General features: G+C 42.2%; 1 protein-coding gene across 1 annotated transcript in view; it reads left to right on the top strand.

Annotated features, from left to right (window-relative positions):
* Window positions 1–9,185, top strand: part of LOC139553173 (sodium- and chloride-dependent GABA transporter 1-like) — a 32,779-nt gene extending 23,594 nt beyond the window's left edge. The window contains exons 12-15 of the mRNA XM_071365203.1: window positions 1,813–1,915; window positions 2,139–2,239; window positions 4,583–4,750; window positions 8,080–9,185. Of these exons, the coding sequence (XP_071221304.1) occupies window positions 1,813–1,915; window positions 2,139–2,239; window positions 4,583–4,750; window positions 8,080–8,184 (477 nt within the window). The 3' untranslated portion in view covers window positions 8,185–9,185. The remainder of the gene's footprint in view (window positions 1–1,812; window positions 1,916–2,138; window positions 2,240–4,582; window positions 4,751–8,079) is intronic.
* Window positions 9,186–23,013: the final 13,828 nt, after the last annotated feature.

Below are 23,013 nucleotides of genomic sequence, written 5' to 3'. Positions count from 1 at the left end.
AAAGGTGGCAGAAAGGTGGCAGTCCGGAGGTAGAAAGGTGGCAGTCCGGAGGCAGAAAGGTGGCAGTCCGGAGGCAGAAAGGTGGCAGTCCGGAGGCAGAAAGATGGCAGAAAGGTGGCAGTCCGGTGGCAGAAAGGTGGCAGTCCGGTGGCAGAAAGATGGCCAAAAGGTGACGGATCTCCCAGGTGAAGCTGGCGCTGTTACAGTGCTCGCGATGTAGAACAGCAGATTTTTGAAAAGATTTGGAGGCACAGTTGAAAAGTGAACTCACTGACTATTCGCCAGATTAATTAGGAAATAAAACCAGTATTTTTCAATGAGAAATAAGAGGTGTGCCGTGTGAAGAGTGTCCAATCCGTATGAAGGGGGTCCAATCCGTGTGAAGAGTGTCCAATCCGTGTGAAGAGAATCCAATCCGTGTGAAGGGGGTCCAATGCGTGTGAAAAGGGTCCAATCCGTGTGTAGGTGGTCCAATGCGTGTGAAGAGGGTCCAATCCGTGTGAAGAGTGTCCAATCCGTGTGAAGAGGGTCCAATCCGTGTGAAGAGGGTCCAATCCGTGTGAAAAGGGTCCAATCCGTGTGAAGGGGGTCCAATCCGTGTGAAGAGGGTCCAATCCGTGTGAAGGGGGTCCAATCCGTGTGAAGAGGGTCCAATCCGTGTGAAAAGGGTCCAATCCCTGTGAAGGGGGTCCAATCCGTGTGAAGGGGGTCCAATGTGTGTGTCTCATGCCCCATGCGTGAGAGTCTAAGGCACTGAGATGCAGTGCCTTAGACCGCCGCGCCACTCAGGAGACCCAAAATATAGGGAGATAAGCAAAAAAGTGCTCTGTCATGGTACGGTCACCATGAGGTAACTGGGTTGTATTGTTGTATTATGATGTAATGACAGTGTAGTTAACTAGATCTGCTTCGTTACGGTCTACCGATACGTATTTACATACACTATCTTCATCTACTATGTCTGTCTGTTACGACAAGGTGTAGGCTTTTACGACTGGTGACAATTAGATCATAAACATCGAACCTTTAACCTGTTTGGAATAGGGGGCAGCATTTTCACTTTGGATGAATCGCGTGCCCATAGTGAACTGCCTCCTACTCTGTCCCAGATGCTTATATATGCAGTATAATTTCTTTACAGGCTGTGTGGACATCCCTGTATCTGATCAGTTGATGTTATTTAGTCAGTCTACCACTTCATCCTAACTCCTCGACCGCCCCCCTCGCCCTCGCCCGATGATGTCTTCTCCAGCTCCACATCACAAACTCTGAGGTCAATTATTCTCCTCCTAAACCTCTACTGATGTAGCGTGGCCACTGAGACAGCATCACTGAATGCTCCCAGTCACCCCCTCCAGTCCTATGCTTGTATGGAACACTACCCACCACTCTCTACCCTACTGCACCGCTTTTCACAACATTATCACATCTGTCACTGGAGATTCATGTCTTGCATCCCTCTTGGATTGAAACAATCGGCCTAATCAGTTGTTCACCTCGGCTCTGCAGTACCAGTCTAGCGTTGCATCTCCCTCCACCCTTCACTAGCGCTGGGCTCCAGAGCCCTGAACTTTCCCAGGGAGACAGACAGGATCAGTAACCCTCCACCAGCTACCACCACTGGTGCTCTCATCCCTTCACATTATTCCACGTCACCAGTTTAATAGGCTACATCACATCTCAGTCGTTCTATCTCCTGTCCTCTATACCCCCCCCATGACTCCCCGTCTTGCTGGTCTCGTTCGGCCTCTCTCTCTACACTTGGGAACCTGTGTCCAAACACTCTTTCTCCGTTCTCCTCTCGTCCAACAGGGTGGGCTGTATGTGTTCAAGCTGTTTGACTACTACTCTGCCAGCGGCATGTGCCTGCTCTTCCTGGTATTCTTCGAGTGCGTCTCCATATCCTGGTTCTACGGTGAGTCAGGGAGTCAGTTACATCACTTCCTGTTAGAGCTACGGTGACATCGCTAACTTGACTGATGTACAAAGATGTTGGGGCCTGCTCAATGTAATAGTATATGTAAAAGGTTTGGGTGTTGGGCAGCTCATACCAAATTCCAAATCTGCTTCCAATGAGTGCAGGTACTTGTCTTCCATCACAGGACCTTTGATCTACAATGTCCTGTCTTGTGTTGCAGGTGCTGATAAGTTCCTTGCCAACATTGAGGAGATGATCGGCTTTAGGCCCTGCCTGTGGTGGAAGCTGTGCTGGGTCGTGTTCACTCCTCTCATCGTGGCTGTAAGTACTCTCTCTTCTTCTTCTCTCTCTCTATACATCTCTTCTCCTTTCTCTGTCTTTCAAAAGTCTCAACCATTAAACATCAAATAGAATGAAATGTTATTGTTCACATACACGTGGTTAGCAGGTGTTATTGTTCACATACACGTGGTTAGCAGGTGTTATTGTTCACATACACGTGGTTAGCAGGTGTTATTGTTCACATACACGTGGTTAGCAGGTGTTATTGTTCACATACACGTGGTTAGCAGGTGTTATTGTTCACATACACGTGGTTAGCAGGTGTTATTGTTCACATACACGTGGTTAGCAGGTGTTATTGTTCACATACACGTGGTTAGCAGGTGTTATTGTTCACATACACGTGGTTAGCAGGTGTTATTGTTTACATACACGTGGTTAGCAGGTGTTATTGTTCACATACACGTGTTTAGCAGGTGTTATTGCGGGTGTAGCGAAATGCTTGTGTTTCTAGCTCCAACAGTGCAGTAATATTTAACAAGTAATATCTTACAATTTCACAACAATACACACAATACACGTAAATCTAAGTAAATGAATTGTAAGGGGTGCGTAACTGGTGGCAGGGAAGTCAAACGCAGGAGAGCAGAACTTGGTGAATAGCCGGAGCAGTTTAATATATAAAACTAACGACATACAAAACAACAAACACATGGGTACAAAACCCGTAGCGCACCAGTAACACAGAGTACTTACAAATAAACACCGACAAGGACATGGGGGAAACAGAGGGAAAATATACAACATGAAATTAGGGAATTGAAACCAGGTGTGTGTGAAAACAAGACAAAACAAATGGAATATGAAAAATGGATCGGCGATGGCTAGGAGACCGGTGAATTCGACCGCCGAACACCGCCCGAACAAGGAGAGGAAACGACTTCTGCAGAAGTCGTGACAGGAATGGAATTAAGAATATATAAATATATGAACGAACAAAGTCAGAGCGGCATAGACTGAGATACAGTTGAATAGAATAGAATACAGTATATACTGTACATATGAGATGAGTAATGCAAAATATGTAAACATGATTAAAGTGGCCAGTGATTTCAAGTCTATGTATATAGGACAGCAGCCTTTAATGTGCTAGTGATGGATATTTAACAGTCTGATGGCTGAGGCTGTCTGTGTGGGTGGAACATTTCAGTTTGTCAGTGATGTATATGCTGAGGAACTTGAAGCTTTCCACCTTCTCCACTTCTCTACTGCGGTCCCGTCGATGTGGATATGGGGGTGCTCCCTCCGCTGAAGTCCTCGATCAGCTCCTTTGGTTTGTTGATGTTGAGTGTGAGGTTCTTTTCCTGGCACCACACATCCAGAGCCCTCACCTCCTCCCTGTAGGCTGTCTCGTCATTGTTGGTAATCAAGCCTAATGTTACGCACTTTAGGCGTAGTGGGTGCGGAGTCAGGCGCAGGAAGCAGAAGGTACAGAACAACGTTTTATTCCGGCACAGAGAAAAATGTTCACGCCAATACCGGGCGCACATACAAGACCGGCCCAAACCCAGGACCCAACCAGTCCGGAGGACAAACAAAGGGAAATGCACTATCACAAAAAATAAGCCCGCACAAAGAGCAGGCGGGCCTTACTGGCTTAAATAGCCCAACTAAAAACCAAAACAAGAAACAGGTGTAACCAATAAGACAAAACCAACAGTAAAGGGAAAAGGGATCGGCGGCAGCTAGTAGACCGGTGACGACGACCGCTGAGCACCACCCGTACAGGAAGAGGAGCCACCTTCGGTGGTAGTCGTGACACCTACTACTGTTGTGTCGTCTGCAAACTTGATGATTGAGTTAGAAGCGTGCGTGGCCACGCAGTCATGGGTGAACAGGAGTACAGGAATTCCCTAATGACAAGCATACCCATAACATGATGCAGCCAGTAATGTGTTGTGTTGAATTTGCCCCAAACTTAACACTTTGTATTCAGGATATAAAGTTAATTTACAAATCAATGTAAAGCATTCAATTGTCTACCATAACGTATAGAGATATGAACTCTCAATGTATAGAGAAATGAACTCTCGAGTGTTTTTGTATGGAGAGCTGTAAAACCAAATTATACAACATATTTTTGGCATTAATAACCCTCCATATTCCTTCATCCTTGGTGTCTGTGATGTAACAAGGGGACTTTGATTGATTAATTGATCACATGTTTTAGACAATGGAAAGTAGTAGTCCGTTCCAGCCAGATACAAACATTACATACATTTAAAAACATTATCCAGGATGAAAAACACAATTGATCCCTAAGGCTTATTTTCCCATTGTGGCTTAATTGTGTTGTGACCAGGTTGTTCTTCTGTCTTCCAGGGAGTGTTCCTGTTCAGTGCTGTCCAGATGGTTCCTCTCACTATGAACAACTATGTGTTCCCTGCCTGGGGCCAAGGAGTGGGCTGGTGCATGGCCCTATCCTCTATGCTCCTGATACCTGGATACATGGTCTACATGTTCCTCAGCCTCAAGGGGGATTACAAAGAGGTAACACATCACCTTCTGTCTTCCTCAGCTGCCTTCAGAAAGTCACACCGCTTGGCTTTTGACACATTTTGTTGTGTTTCAAGGTTGGATTAAAATTGATTAAATTGTAATTTTTTTGGGGGGGGGGTCAACGATCTACACAAAATACTCTGTAATGTCAAAGTGGAAGAAACATTTCTGAAAAATAAAACACTAATATATCTTGATTACTTAAGTTCTCACACCCTTGAGTCAACACTTGTTAGAAACACCTTTGGCAGCGATTACAGCTGTGAGTCTTTCTGGGTAAGTCTCTAAGAGCTTTACACACCTGGATTGTACAGGATTTGCACATTATTCTTTTAGAAATTCTTCAAGCTCTGTCAAGTTGGTTATTGATCATTGCTAGACAGCCATTTTCAAGTCTTGCCATAGATTTTCAAGCCGGTTTAAGTCAAAACTGTAACTAGGCCACTCAGGAACATTCAATTTTGTCTTGTTAAGCAACTCAAGTGTGTATTCGGCCTTGTGTTTAAGGTTATTGTTCTGCTGAAAGGGGAATTTGTCTCCCAGTGTCTGTTGGAAAGCGGACTGAACTAGATTTTCCATTAGAATTTTGCCTGTGCTTAGCTCCGTTTCTTTTAAATCTAAAAAAAATCTCCCTTGCCAATGACAAGCATACCCATAACATGATGCAGCCAGTAATGTGTTGCTCCAAACATAACACTTTGTTTTCAGGACATAAAGTTCATTTCTTTGCCACATGTTTTGCAGCAGTTTTTAGTGCCTTGTTGCAAACAGGATGCATGTTTAGAATATTTAAATTCTGTATAGGCTTCCTTCTTTTCACTCTGTCATTTAGGTTAGTATTGTGGAGTAACTATAATGTTGTTGATCCACCCTATCCTGTCACAGCCATTAAACTCTGTCACTGTTTGAAAGTCACCATTGGCCTCATAGTGAAATCCCTGAGTGGTTTCCTTCCTCTCCTGCAACTGAGTTAGGAAGGACGCCTGTATCTTTGTAGTGACTGGGTGTATTGATACACCATCAAACGTGTAATTAATAACTTCACCATGCTGAAAGGAATATTCAATGTCTGCTTTTTCTTTTACCCAATATGTCTAAAAACATAATTTCGCTTGGACATTATGGGGTATTGTGTGTAAGCCAGTGAAACAAAATCTAAATGTAATCCATTTTAAATTCAGGCTGTAACACAACAAAATGAGTTAAAATTCAAGGGGTGTGAAAACTTCCTGAAGGAGTGTATATGTATATCTCATTTAGCAGACACTTTTATCCAAAGTGACTTACAGTCATGCGTGACTAAATGTTTTACTCATGGCAGGTCCCGGGAATCAAACCAACTATCCTGGCAATTCAAGGGCTCTCCTCACATACCGTGTATACAGAGTCGACCTTAAAGGCGACCATTTTATGTTCAACAACTCCCAACTCTTCCCAAGATAACCATAGCATGTGTCTCAGAAAGAGATCTGCCTGTAGCAGAGAGTTTGTCACAGGCTGTGGGGTTTTGTACAATTTTAAATAGATGGGATGGCACTTAATCCAAAATTTGTTTGGAATATTGCTCTTGGCGATTACTGTTTTTATATTAATCCGCATAAATAATCGTTGGTTCTCACAGAAATTCGAATAGAAAAGTTGGAGGACAGCAAATGTCGCCGATAATGTATTTTGTTGTAAGACATTAGTCATAGACCTACATAGACTTGGAGATGGACAGAGAGAGAAAGAGAGAGAGAGAGAGAGAGAGAGAGAGAGAGAGAGAGAGAGAGAGAGAGAGAGAGAGAGAGAGAGAGAGAGAGAGAGAGAGAGAGAGAGAGAGAGAGAGAGAGAGAGAGAGAGAGAGAGAGAGAGAGATAATAATAAGTTGAAAGTGATCATTGCTAACGTAAATTAGTTTTAATAGACTACAGTAGGCTGTAGTTTAGGTATGAGATCTAATGAGAGAAAGAGAACTGCAGGTTTTCAGTCAATTTATGTAAGACGTTCAGTTGAAAAGGTCACAGAAAAGAGTGTGAGGCTGGTCTGTCCCATGGCGCTACGTCTGTTGAGAAGGTCACAGAAAAGAGTGTGAGGCTGGTCTGTCCCATGGCGCTACGTCTGTTGAGAAGGTCACAGAAAAGAGTGTGAGGCTGGTCGGTCCCATGACGCTACATCTGTTGAGAAGGTCACAGAAAAGAGTGTGAGGCTGGTCTGTCCCATGACGCTACGTCTGTCGAGGTCAGAGAAAAGAGTGTGAGGCTGGTCGGTCCCATGGCGCTACGTCTGTCGAGGTCAGAGAAAAGAGTGTGAGGCTGGTCGGTCCCATGACGCTACGTCTGTCGAGGTCAGAGAAAAGAGTGTGAGGCTGGTCGGTCCCATGACGCTACGTCTGTCGAGGTCAGAGAAAAGAGTGTGAGGCTGGTCGGTCCCATGGCGCTACGTCTGTCGAGGTCAGAGAAAAGAGTGTGAGGCTGGTCGGTCCCATGGCGCTACGTCTGTCGAGGTCAGAGAAAAGAGTGTGAGGCTGGTCGGTCCCATGACGCTACGTCTGTCGAGGTCAGAGAAAAGAGTGTGAGGCTGGTCGGTCCCATGACGCTACGTCTGTTGAGGTCAGAGAAAAGAGTGTGAGGCTGGTCGGTCCCATGGCGCTACGTCTGTCGAGGTCAGAGAAAAGAGTGTGAGGCTGGTCGGTCCCATGACGCTACGTCTGTTGAGGTCAGAGAAAAGAGTGTGAGGCTGGTCTGTCCCATGACGCTACGTCTGTTGAGAAGGTCAGAGAAAAGAGTGTGAGGCAGGTCGGTCCCATGACGCTACGTCTGTTGAGAAGGTCAGAGGAAAGAGTGTGAGGCTGGTCGGTCCCATGACGCTACGTCTGTTGAGAAGGTCACAGAAAAGAGTGTGAGGCTGGTCTGTCCCATGCCGCTACGTCTGTTGAGCTGCAGCTTGCAGTGAAAGGAACAGTAATTGCTGGTTCTGGTGTTGTCAAGGATGGAGCGCTGCGGTCGTCAATGGCAACGAGATGAGCAGCTGTCCGCCCCTTTGTGTCAGTCAGTGCAGTCTTGATTGCCTAAATTGTAGCAATCAATTCCTTGGTTAGTGTGTGCCAAGCACCAGGCGGAAAGGCTTGCTCTTACAGACACTGACGCCAGCGAGCTATCTAGTGCATGATACAATGTAATACACAGCAATGTGAAAGCAGAAAGATGCGTAACATATCATTTCCTCACAGCATCTGCATATAGCATGGTAATGTTGTAAACTTACAGCCTAAAGATGTCAGCGCAGCAGGTCTGACGTATTTTTTGTTGTTGAATGTATCGTTCTCTCGCACATTGCAGCGTCTGCGGATAATGATCCAACCCCCGATAATGGTGAAAGGAGAGCGTCAGGAGAACGGCCCTGAGCAGACACCGGCAGTAGCCACTGAAGAGGCTTACATCTAAACCCTGTGCTATTCAGCCTGTCTCCGAGGCGCCAACTCTTTGCAGAAAACAACGTAATCAAGGTGAAGCACAACCAAGGGTTGCATCCCAAATGGAACCCTATTCTATATATAGTGCACTACTTTTGGCCCATATGGACTACTACCCAATATAGGCCCTGGTTAAAAGTAGTGCACTACATAGGGAATAGGGTGCCATTTGGGACGCAGAAAAGAACTTCCATGTCTGATTTCTAATTACCTACCTCCAGGGGAAACGTGACCAACCTGATTACAATTTACTTTTCATTTATTTTCCATTTATTTTTTATTTATTTTATTTTTTATTTTAATTTGTTTGTCAACAGAAATAAGAAAGTCAACCAGCTGTTATTGTGATAGTTTTTGTATTTCATATGCAAACATGTTAGTCTTTCTAAGATTATTACCTAGAAAGTTACTATAAATTGAATTATAATTTAAATTTGGAGGCCCAATGTGATTTAACACTAACGTGCTAATTTAAGATATTGACTTAATTAATCTATAAAAAATGTAGTTATTGTAAACAGAGCCGTAGCCAGGGTCTGAGTTTTAGTGTGTCCTGAGGGGGGGTTGGGGGGGGGGGGTGGGGGGATGGAGGCTATTAGGAATGACTTCAGCCGTTATCACATTGGTTATTGGAGCTTCATTCACCTCAGTGGATCTACAAACACATAGCCTGTTAGCTATACAATTAGCCGCGACACATTAACTCACATTAACTCAGCACCGGGATTAAAATATATAATTGAATAACGTACAGACAGCAAAAAACTATTTTATTAACAAAGGTCAACAAATACGTTCGCTTTACAGAATTTTTTTGTTTGTTGCAGTTTTACAGCTAATTAATGACCTGCAATTCTACACATTTTGCCATGCGGTGGAGAGACATTTTTACGGTTTTAAAGCTAATTTCCAGGAATTCTACACATTTTGCCATGTTAATATGATATCTGAGCGAGTGAGCAAATAAAATCAATTGGGAACCCCTGGAGGTCAGGCCCCCTGGAGGTCAAGACCCTCTGGAGGTCAAGGCCCCTGGAGGTCAAGACCCCTGGAGGTCAAGACCCCTGGAGGTCAAGGCCCCTGGAGGTCAAGGCCCCTGGAGGTCAGGCCCCCTGGAGGTCAAGACCCCTGGAGGTCAGGCCCCTGGAGGTCAGGCCCCCTTGAGGTCAAGGCCCCTGGAGGTCAGGCCCCTGGAGGTCAGGCCCCCTGGAGGTCAAGACCCCTGGAGGTCAGGCCCCCTGGAGGTCAAGGCCCCTGGAGGTCAAGACCCCTGGAGGTCAAGACCCCTGGAGGTCAAGACCCCTGGAGGTCAGGCCCCTGGAGGTCAAGACCCCTGGAGGTCAAGAACCCTGGAGGTCAAGGCCCCTGGAGGTCAAGGCCCCTGGAGGTCAGGCCCCCTTGAGGTCAAGGCCCCTGGAGGTCAAGACCCCTGGAGGTCAGGCCCCCTTGAGGTCAAGGCCCCTGGAGGTCAAGACCCTCTGGAGGTCAAGGCCCCTGGAGGTCAGGCCCCTGGAGGTCAGGCCCCTGGAGGTCAAGACCCCTGGAGGTCAAGGCCCCTGGAGGTCAAGACCCCTGGAGGTCAGGCCCCCTGGAGGTCAGGCCCCCTTGAGGTCAAGGCCCCTGGAGGTCAAGACCCCTGGAGGTCAAGACCCCTGGAGGTCAGGCCCCCTGGAGGTCAGGCCCCCTGGAGGTCAGGCCCCCTGGAGGTCAAGGCCCCTGGAGGTCAGGCCCCCTGGAGGTCAAGGCCCCTGGGAATGTGCCCTGCATGCCCTGTCAGTAATTCAGCCATGATTACTACAAGTTTAGATAACTGGTTAGACTAACTACACAAATTAACCAATCTCAAAAGGTTTAACTGAATTGGGCTAATTGAGTGACTGTCACTAGCTAGGTTTCCATCAAATTGGCGAAAAATTTTCATGCGAATAGTCTAGAATCCACATAAAGAAAATATGCACATTTTCACACCAGTGGTGTGTTTCCACCAAATGGACTTGTTACGGATGAAAAATCAGCATGTGATAGAATAGTGCACTTAATAAGATGTTCTTTTTCGCTCAAGTTTTCATGTACCGAATTTAAAAAAACTAATGTTTCCATTGTATTTTCAACTCTACCAATAGTTTTGTCACAAAAAAAATGGTTGTGTTAAATACAAATACCAACAGCTCACAGATGCAGTGCGGGTAGGCTAATATACATAATGAGATTATTATGGAGAAGAGCGAGAGTATTTTTATTTGTCAAACAGCAGTCGATCATCACTTTGCATTTACACCATCCTGTGAAGTTCATCATCATTTATTTAATATTCAGCCTAATAAACTGCATGCTTTCCCGAGTCGTAGTGGGAGGACCACACACCATATCATCGCGTGACTCCAAGTTTACTTCAACTACTGATGATACACAACCAAGTTACAAAATGTCACCTCGTCTATTCAACTATTCTAATTCTAAACTGTAATTTCAGACCCCAAACAAGAGTTTTAAAAAATAAACACAATTAAACAAATAAAAATCTAATTTGAATATAATTATTGAGGTTCATACCTCGGTGTCCTCATATGGCCCTTATTATAAATAGCAAAGATATACATTATAATCCGTATGAAAGAAATACATAGAAAACTATGTATTAAAGTCGGCAAATTAATTCAATATGAAAACTGCATAGTGGAATTGAATATTGACCAACTATAAGCGATGACCATTATGGGAAAGTGCAACCGGCAAGGCAAATGTCCATATCTTTGTATAATATTATCACACACATGTATATTAACCTTTGAAAAGCACAAGGCCAGTATGGATCTCAAACCATCTGGCATGACATGACTGAAGTACCTGTTACAAAACAAAAACGCAGATTACCGTTACGTACGAGAGACTGTTCTAATTGTATCTTTGTTTTCTAAAGAACAATAACTTTGTATGTGTCTATTTTTAGAATCCTCTGGTAGGATGTTTTCTATGTAAGAGGGAGACGGACCAAAATCATACGCATGTGAAAAGGGATTAGCACAAACACAAACGACATGTGACACGGCCTAGATTTACAAACCGAAATGAGAAGCGTCCCTCACATCCCGTCACTGCAGAGAACAGGGTACAACAAGCATTACTATCACAGAAGCAGCATTTGAGCAGTGATTGTCTAACTACTCCTAATAACCCAGATATACTGTTTTACTGCAATCATGTTTACCACATTTAGTGTCCAACTCCTCAGGAACAGCCGTGAAAAGCGACCAAATGATCTACTGAAACTACCGTGATGAGAGTTGTGAACGAAGACTTCCCTTCCTTCCAACAGTCAGTCAGTTAGTCAGTCATTCTAGTCGAAGCCAGAGCCATGTATTTAGAGAGATGAGGTTTCTGCAATATGATGCATTAACTTGACCCTACAACATTCTATAACAGCCATGTTAGAATCCCATTAACATGACCCTACAACATTCTATAACAGCCATGTTAGAACCCCATTAACATGACACTACAACATTCTATAACAGCCATGTTAGAACCCCATTAACATGACACTACAACATTCTATAACAGCCATGTTAGAACCCCATTAACATGACACTACAACATTCTATAACAGCCATGTTAGAACCCCATTAACATGACACTACAACATTCTATAACAGCCATGTTAGAACCCCATTAACATGACACTACAACATTCTATAACAGCCATGTTAGAACCCCATTAACATGACACTACAACATTCTATAACAGCCATGTTAGAACCCCATTAACATGACACTACAACATTCTATAACAGCCATGTTAGAACCCCATTAACATGACACTACAACATTCTATAACAGCCATGTTAGAACCCCATTAACATGACACTACAACATTCTATAACAGCCATGTTAGAACCCCATTAACATGACACTACAACATTCTATAACAGCCATGTTAGAACCCCATTAACATGACACTACAACATTCTATAACAGCCATGTTAGAACCCCATTAACATGACCCTACAACATTCTATAACAGCCATGTTAGAACCCCATTAACATGACCCTACAACATTCTATAACAGCCATGTTAGAACCCCATTAGCATGACACTACAACATTCTATAACAGCCATGTTAGAACCCCATTAACATGACCCTACAACATTCTATAACAGCCATGTTAGAACCCCATTAACATGACACTACAACATTCTATAACAGCCATGTTAGAACCCCATTAACATGACCCTACAACATTCTATAACAGCCATGTTAGAACCCCATTAACATGACACTACAACATTCTATAACAGCCATGTTAGAACCCCATTAACATGACCCTACAACATTCTATAACAGCCATGTTAGAACCCCATTAACATGACACTACAACATTATATAACAGTCATGTTAGGACCCCATTAGCATGACACTACAACATTCTATAACAGTCATGTTAGAACCCCATTAACATGACACTACAACATTCTATAACAGCCATGTTAGAACCCCATTAACATGACACTACAACATTCTATAACAGCCATGTTAGAACCCCATTAACATGACACTACAACATTCTATAAAAGCCATGTTAGAACCTCATTAACATGACACTACAACATTCTATAACAGCCATGTTAGAACCCCATTAACATGACACTACAACATTCTATAACAGCCATGTTAGAACCCCATTAACATGACACTACAACATTCTATAACAGCCATGTTAGAACCCCATTAACATGACCCTACAACATTCTATAACAGCCATGTTAGAACCCCATTAACATGACCCTACAACATTCTATAACAGCCATGTTAGAACCCCATTAACATGACACTACAACATTCTATAACAGCCATGTTAGAACCCCAATAACATGACACTACAACATTATATAACAGTCATGTTAGAACCCCATTAACATGACACTACAACATTCTATAACAGTCATGTTAGAACCCCATTAACATGACACTACAACATTCTATAACAGCCATGTTAGAACCCCATTAACACTACAACATTCTATTACAGCCATGTTAGAACCCCATTAACATGACACTACAACATTCTATAACAGCCATGTTAGAACCCCATTAACATGACACTACAACATTCTATAACAGTCATGTTAGAACCCCATTAACATGACACTACAACATTCTATAACAGTCATGTTAGGACCCCATTAGCATGACACTACAACATTCTATAACAGTCATGTTAGAACCCCATTAACATGAAACTACAACATTCTATAACAGCCATGTTAGAACCCCATTAACACGACACTACAACATTCTATAACAGTCATGTTAGAACCCCATTAACATGACACTACAACATTCTATAACAGTCATGTTAGAACCCCATTAACATGACACTACAACATTCTATAACAGCCATGTTAGAACCCCATTAACATGACACTACAACATTCTATAACAGTCATGTTAGAACCCCATTAACATGACACTACAACATTCTATAGCAGCCATGTTAGAACCCCATTAACATGACACTACAACATTCTATAACAGCCATGTTAGAACCCCATTAACATGACACTACAACATTCTATAACAGCCATTTTAGAACCCCATTAACATGACACTGCAACATTCTATAACAGCCATGTTAGAACCCCATTAACATGACACTACAACATTCTATAAAAGCCATGTTAGAACCCCATTAACATGACACTACAACATTCTATAACAGCCATGTTAGAACCCCATTAACATGACACTACAACATTCTATAACAGCCAGGTTAGAACCCCATTAACATGACACTACAACATTCTATAACAGCCATGTTAGAACCCCATTAACATGACACTACAACATTCTATAACAGCCATTTTAGAACCCCATTAACATGACACTACAACATTCTATAACAGCCATGTTAGAACCCCATTAACATGACACGACAACATTCTATAACAGCCATGTTAGAACCTCATTAACATGACACGACAACATTCTATAACAGCCATGTTAGAACCCCATTAACATTACACTACAACATTCTATAACAGCCATGTTAGAACCCCATTAACATGACACTACAACATTCTATAACAGCCATGTTAGAACCCCATTAACATGACACTACAACATTCTATAACAGCCATGTTAGAACCCCATTAACATGACACTACAACATTCTATAACAGCCATGTTAGAACCCCATTAACATGACACTACAACATTCTATAACAGCCATGTTAGAACCCCATTAACATGACACTACAACATTCTATAACAGCCATGTTAGAACCCCATTAACATGACACTACAACATTCTATAACAGCCATGTTAGAACCCCATTAACATGACACTACAACATTCTATAACAGCCATGTTAGAACCCCATTAACATGACACTACAACATTCTATAACAGCCATGTTAGAGCCCCATTAACATGACCCTACAACATTCTATAACAGCCATGTTAGAACCCCATTAACATGACACTACAACATTCTATAGCAGCCATGTTAGAACCCCATTAACATGACACTACAACATTCTATAACAGCCAGGTTAGAACCCCATTAACATGACACTACAACATTCTATAACAGCCAGGTTAGAACCCCATTAACATGACACTACAACATTCTATAACAGCCATGTTAACTCTCCTTTAACATGACACTACAACATTCTATAACAGCCATGTTAACTCTCCTTTAACATTACATGGGTAATATTTAAATAATGCTATCTAAATCTAATGTGTAGAATTAGAACAATTATTAGAAATTCTTACTGTTTAAATATATGGCTCTGTTAATAGCCATAGTCTGTTGTTATGACTTTACAGGTTTTCAATGTCATGATCCGAGAGAGAAACCTTATAGATGGACTACAGCCTAACCTGACCAGAAACCAACAGCAGGCCAATATTATTACTGAAAATATACCTTGTTTTTCTTTCATTGAAAGACGAAATATATGAATTATCAAGTTGTTTGGCAATATATATATAGAAATAGATGAATATATACAGTATACGTATACATATATTTAGTTTGATTATATATTAATTCCACAAAATGATCAAAGTTGTATTTCTATAAGGATACAACTGGTTTGTTTCCATGGCAGCTACAAATGACAAGGATCTGGTCATTTTAGTCTCTGCAAAGATTATATAACTAAAATGTGCAATGAATAAGGGTTCCATTCATTTTTGTATAAAGTTACCATACTGCAGTTTTCTGTCTTAAATGATGTTGTAAAACTCCACCGTGTTATACGTGTAACTGTGGCCTCTGTGACTTGTCCGTATGACCTGATCTGTACGTCTACCTGTTTTCAAACTAGAGCACATACGGTGTATTTCTGATATGTAAAATATTAAATTGCAATAACGATAATAGTATAATAATGAAATAATATATACACTTGTCTAGTCAAAATAATCTTGTTTTATATATTTCTAGCAGTTCTAATGTAAAATATTATATGTAAAAAAAAAAAAATCTATAATAAATGTCTTTAGATGGTGTCATATGAAAACAAATGCATGATTGCTGTATATGTTTTCTGCAGAAATAAATAAAGAACTGTAGATTATAACGTCTGTTTTTCAGCATGTCTATAGTTGGAGGGGGGGGAATTATCTTTTTGTTTTTAGATTTAACAATTTTAGTAAATGTATCTAATTAAAATGGTATTATATTTTGTATTACAGAGATTGAGTATATATATATATCTGTAAAATGATTATAACTTGACTCTGAGACTCGAGGACAGTATAGTAAATCCGATGCAGAATAAAACACGGTTTTACAGTGCCTAAAGACAATGGCATTCTTCTACAGTGGGAATTCCTTTTATGCAAATTATACTTCTGATTTATAGTGGTGTGATTGGGTGTTCACATTGTACTACATTTCCTTTGAGTAGTGAAATCGTTCTTAAATGGTTAAATCATTTTAAGGGATGGGTACATTTAACAGGGGACATGGACACATAATGTAAAGACTTGTTTTCATGTCTGATTATTTAATCCCTGTGAGGTGTTCACTGTCTTTGTTATTCACCCAATGTTCACGGGTCTGACGGACCCACAACATTATTGGGTTTTTAAAACAATACAGCCATAACAATTTACATTAAAAAATACTTCATACTTAGATGTTGACTTATATCAATTACAAGCAATAGAGACAGCATACCTGTTTTAATATTTTCCATTTACCTGCTAGATCACATTTATCAATGAAAGCACTATTCATTTAAAAAATAAAAAATAGATAAAAAAACTGTAATCAAAAATCTATGATAATCAAGACATGGGTGAAATAAATCATGTTTATCTTGAACAAATATAAATGAAACAAGTTTTCATGACTATTGATGTTTATTGCTTTGAACTGAACATGTTGGAAGGACACATTTTACATACAGTATTATACGGAAATGATAAATGAGCCCCATTGAACACAAATTAAGGAACACCACATGAGAGACAGAGTTTTACTGTGTGTGTGTTGCCAATGTATTTCTTGCACTTGATGCATGTGTACCGTGTCGTCCTGTTCTTCTTGCAGCGCAATCTAGAACGATGAAAACACTTAGTTCAGGAATTTTATTAACAATTCACTCACATATATAGTTACAGCAGGCCGAGGTAGGAGAGTCAGACACACATGCAACAACATCACTCACACGTACTTCCTGTATTGGAGTCGTTGGTTCTGTGGGTCGGGCGGACGGGGCACCAGTATCCTCCTACTGAATCCTCCTCACGACGGCTGCAGAAGCTGGGGTCCTCTGGATATGTTGCCTCCTCTGGATTTGAGGTCTTGCCCAACTCCTCGAGAAAGAACCGTCTCCTCTGGAGCTTCCCTCTGTTCCAATCCGGGTTGAACACCATCCAGATGACAAACGCGTTGTACGCCGAGATGTCCAAGATGTTGTAGAATATCACGAGTGGCCAGCGTAGGGTTCTTCTTTTGAACAGTTCAAAGGAAGACTTTATGTCCTGCACATGAGTAACCGCCATCCACGTCGGCCCTGGTTGCATCCTTGGCAGCCATGCTGGGTGGCTCATTCCTTGGGCAAGAAGACCATTCATTTTCACAATATTTTGACATCCATGTATCTCCTCCTGCAGGTTGCTGACGGGCTGGTCTTGGGGCTGGTGGCTGATGGGCTGGTCCTGGGGCTGGCTGCTGACAGGCTGGTCCTGGTTGCTGATGGGCTGGTCCTGGGGCTGGTTGCTGATGGGCTGGTCCTGGTTGCTGATGGGCTGGTCCTGGGGCTGGCTGCTGACAGGCTGGTCCTGGGGCTGGCTGCTGACGGGCTGGTACTGGTGCTGGCTGAGGGTCAATCTCTTCCTCTGCTTCCAACACAGACTCCCAATTGACAGAGACATGATCCTCATATTCAGAAAATTCTTCATCTTCCAAAGTGGAAGACGCTCCTTCGATCACTCGCTTCTCTCTCTCTGCAAAAATGATTTCTAAGGCCCTCTGAGAAGAGATTATAGTTGCCATACTGATTGATTGTGGTAAAGAGCCACACAGGCAAAGCTATTTCTTTGTTGTGTCCCTCCCCCAATTTGCACCAGGCTGGGGAAGAGTACAATACATTATTTCGATACATTATTTCGATACATTGCAAATAAAAAAATACAGTATTTCAATAACATTGTGCATGTTCCCACAAGACATTGTGTAGTTTCACACATTACAAAGTGTAAATAGTGTGAGAAAAGCGTGAGACAGACAGACAGACAGACAGACAGACAGGGAAACAGAAACAGACAGACAGACAGGCTGACAGGCAGGGAGACAGACAGACAGGCAGGCAGACAGACAGACAGACAGACAGACAGACAGACAGACAGACAGACAGACAGACAGACAGACAGACAGACAAGCAGGCAGACAGACAGACAGACAGACACACAAGCAGGCAGACAGACAGACAGACAGACACACAAGCAGGCAGACAGACAGACAGACATACAGACAGACAGACAGACAGACAGACAGACAGACAGACAGACAGACAGACACACAAGCAGACAGACAGACAGACAGACAGACAGACAGACAGACAGACAGACAGACAGACAGACAGACAGACAGACAGACAGACAGACAGACAGACAGACAGACAGACAGACAGACAGACAGGTTATTGGTGCTATGTTGAAACAGCAGGACCAGGGAGGAGGAAGACAGAGTGAAGTCAAGCAGCAAACATTTTAATTGTTTTCACCTACACACAAACTTTTATTACCGTCAGGTCCAGTGGACCAGAACACCATAGTGGACCAGAACACCACAGTGGACCAGAACACCACAGTGGACCAGAACACCACATATGTAATATTAATGTGTAGGGGGGTCCAGTGGACCAGAACACCACATATGTAATATTAATGTGTAGGGGGGGTCCAGTGGACCAGAACACCACATATATAATATTAATGTGTAGGGGGGGTCCAGTGGACCAGAACACCTCATATGTAATATTAATGTGTAGGGGGGTCCAGTGGACCAGAACACCACATATGTAATATTAATGTGTAGGGGGGTCCAGTGGACCAGAACACCACATATGTAATATTAATGTGTAGGGGGGGTCCAGTGGACCAGAACACCACATATGTAATATTAATGTGTAGGGGGGTCCAGTGGACCAGAACACCACATATGTAATATTAATGTGTAGGGGGGGTCCAGTGGACCAGAACACCACATATATAATATTAATGTGTAGGGGGGGTCCAGTGGACCAGAACACCACATATGTAATATTAATGTGTAGGGGGGGTCCAGTGGACCAGAACACCACATATGTAATATTAATGTGTAGGGGGGTCCAGTGGACCAGAACACCACATATGTAATATTAATGTGTAGGGGGGGTCCAGTGGACCAGAACACCACATATGTAATATTAATGTGTAGGGGGGTCCAGTGGACCAGAACACCACATATGTAATATTAATGTGTAGGGGGGGTCCAGTGGACCAGAACACCACATATGTAATATTAATGTGTAGGGGGGGGGGTCCAGTGGACCAGAACACCACATATATAATATTAATGTGTAGGGGGGGTCCAGTGGACCAGAACACCACATATATAATATTAATGTGTAGGGGGGGTCCAGTGGACCAGAACACCACATATGTAATATTATTGTGTAGGGGGGGTCCAGTGGACCAGAACACCTCATATGTAATATTAATGTGTAGGGGGGTCCAGTGGACCAGAACACCACATATGTAATATTAATGTGTAGGGGGGTCCAGTGGACCAGAACACCACATATGTAATATTAATGTGTAGGGGGGTCCAGTGGACCAGAACACCACATATGTAATATTAATGTGTAGGGGGGTCCAGTGGACCAGAACACCACATATGTAATATTAATGTGTAGGGGGGGGGGTCCAGTGGACCAGAACACCACATATGTAATATTAATGTGTAGGGGGGGTCCAGTGGACCAGAACACCACATATGTAATATTAATGTGTAGGGGGGGTCCAGTGGACCAGAACACCACATATGTAATATTAATGTGTAGGGGGGGTCCAGTGGACCAGAACACCATAGTGGACCAGAACACCACAGTGGACAGGAACACCACAGTGGACCAGAACACCACATATGTAATATTAATGTGTAGGGGGGTCCAGTGGACCAGAACACCACATATGTAATATTAATGTGTAGGGGGGGTCCAGTGGACCAGAACACCACATATATAATATTAATGTGTAGGGGGGGTCCAGTGGACCAGAACACCTCATATGTAATATTAATGTGTAGGGGGGTCCAGTGGACCAGAACACCACATATGTAATATTAATGTGTAGGGGGGTCCAGTGGACCAGAACACCACATATGTAATATTAATGTGTAGGGGGGGTGCACTCAATGAAAAAGTGTTATTTTACATGTTCTTCACAGAAAATGAGCCATAGGCCAATGAGTCTCAAGTTGAACAAGATAATTCACTGTATCATGTTTCTTTGAGTAAACATTGAAAATGTGTCCCACAGACACGAACACCACACAAGGGTTAAACAGAGCAGATACAGATCGACACTGGCCTTGTGATTGGCCACAGTAAGCAGAGCAGATCCAAGACACAGACCAGAAGAATCTCTCCGACAGACACCCAGTGTCGTTCATTGCCATTTAAAAAAAAAAATCTGAAACGCATAACAAAACATCCGGAGACTTTAAAAAAAGACTACTGTCGATTTCCGAGGCAGTATTAATCTGCATTCCAATGTTTATCTTGCCATGATTGGTTGAGCGATCAGCTACAGTACCTCACCATAGTGAACCCGTGGCAGTAGTACCGTGACCTACTTTCAGTGTTACTGGTTCTACAATGACATCAGAAAAGTGGCTCTACATTGGAAATGACATAAGACTAACAGTGGCTCTACATTGGAAATGACATAAGACTAACAGTGACTCTACATTAGAAATGACATAAGACTAACAGTGGCTCTACATTAGAAATTACATAAGACTAAAAGTGACTCTACATTGGAAATGACATAAGACTAACAGTGGCTCTACATTAGAAATGACATAAGACTAACAGTGGCTCTACATTGGAAATGACATAAGACTAACAGTGGCTCTACATTGGAAATGACATAAGACTAACAGTGGCTCTACATTGGAAATGACATAAGACTAACAGTGGCTCTACATTAGAAATGACATAAGACTAACAGTGGCTCTACATTGGAAATGACATAAGACTAACAGTGGCTCTACATTGGAAATGACATAAGACTAACAGTGACTCTACATTAGAAATGACATAAGACTAACAGTGGCTCTACATTGGAAATGACATAAGACTAACAGTGACTCTACATTAGAAATGACATAAGACTAACAGTGGCTCTACATTGGAAATGACATAAGACTAACAGTGGCTCTACATTGGAAATGACATAAGACTAACAGTGACTCTATATTAGAAATGACATAAGACTAACAGTGACTCTACATTAGAAATGACATAAGACTAACAGTGGCTCTACATTGGAAATGACATAAGACTAACAGTGGCTCTACATTGGAAATGACATAAGACTAACAGTGGCTCTACATTGGAAATGACATAAGACTAACAGTGGCTCTACATTGGAAATGACATAAGACTAACAGTGGCTCTACATTGGAAATGACATAAGACTAAAAGTGGCTCTACATTAGAAATGACATAAGACTAAAAGTGGCTCTACATTAGAAATGACATAAGACTAACAGTGGCTCTACATTAGAAATGACATAAGACTAACAGTGGCTCTACATTAGAAATTACATAAGACTAACAGTGGCTCTACATTAGAAATGACATAAGACTAACAGTGGCTCTACATTAGAAATGACATAAGACTAAAAGTGACTCTACATTAGAAATGACATAAGACTAACAGTGGCTCTACATTGGAAATGACATAAGACTAAAAGTGGCTCTACATTGGAAATGACATAAGACTAACAGTGGCTCTACATTGGAAATGACATAAGACTAACAGTGGCTCTACATTAGAAATGACATAAGACTAACAGTGGCTCTACATTAGAAATGACATAAGACTAAAAGTGACTCTACATTAGAAATGACATAAGACTAACAGTGGCTCTACATTAGAAATGACATAAGACTAAAAGTGACTCTACATTAGAAATGACATAAGACTAAAAGTGGCTCTACATTAGAAATGACATAAGACTAACAGTGGCTCTACATTAGAAATGACATAAGACTAAAAGTGACTCTACATTAGAAATGACATAAGACTAACAGTGGCTCTACATTAGAAATGACATAAGACTAACAGTGGCTCTACATTGGAAATGACATAAGACTAAAAGTGTCTCTACATTAGAAATGACATAAGACTAACAGTGGCTCTACATTAGAAATGACATAAGACTAAAAGTGACTCTACATTGGAAATGACATAAGACTAAAAGTGGCTCTACATTGGAAATGACATAAGACTAACAGTGGCTCTACATTGGAAATGACATAAGACCACAGATACTATAAAATAAACTCCTGCCCAGACAAGAGGGAGGTTTGTGAGAGAATGTGGAGAGAGGAGGAGCGAGGGAGACAGAGACAGAGAGAGAGAGAGAGAGAGGGAGACAGAGACAGAGAGAGAGAGAGAGGGAGACAGAGACAGAGAGAGAGAGAGAGAGAGGGAGAGAGAGAGAGGGAGACAGAGACAGAGAGAGAGGCTACAGGCTCCCTGTAGAGGAAAGGCTGTGCAACCACTGCACCACAGCAGAACCTGAGACAGAGCTGCATTTCCTGACAAAATGTTAAAAAAATGTCAAAGACCTCTCTGATGAGAATAGGCTACCCGTCCTGTTGGCGGAGGACGCAGAGAGCTGTGGGTTTATTGCTGCCTGCTATAAAATGAGGGTCAGTGTCTGACAGACCAACCAACCTGCACATGTCCTTTATGCTTATTGTTATTGTTCAATGTATTGTTATTTTTACCATTGATTATTGTTGTTTACTGATTGTCACTTTGACAAACATGTACATTGTTACATCATGCCAATAAAGCAAATTGAATTACATTGAGAGAGAGAGAGAGAGAGAGAGAGAGACATCGAGAGAGAGAGAGAGAGAGAGAGAGAGAGAGAGAGAGAGAGAGAGAGAGAGAGAGAGAGAGAGAGAGAGAGAGAGAGAGAGAAAGAGAGAGAGAGAGAGAGAGAGAGAGAGGGTGAGAGAGAGAGAGAGAGAGAGAGAGAGAGAGAGAGAGAGAG

Source organism: Salvelinus alpinus, chromosome 2 (assembly GCF_045679555.1).
Source record: "Salvelinus alpinus chromosome 2, SLU_Salpinus.1, whole genome shotgun sequence".
In the NCBI taxonomy this organism is placed as follows: Eukaryota; Metazoa; Chordata; class Actinopteri; order Salmoniformes; family Salmonidae; genus Salvelinus; species Salvelinus alpinus.
The sequence above is the reverse complement of the archived record's forward strand: the minus strand, read 5'-3'. Positions and strand labels throughout refer to the sequence as shown.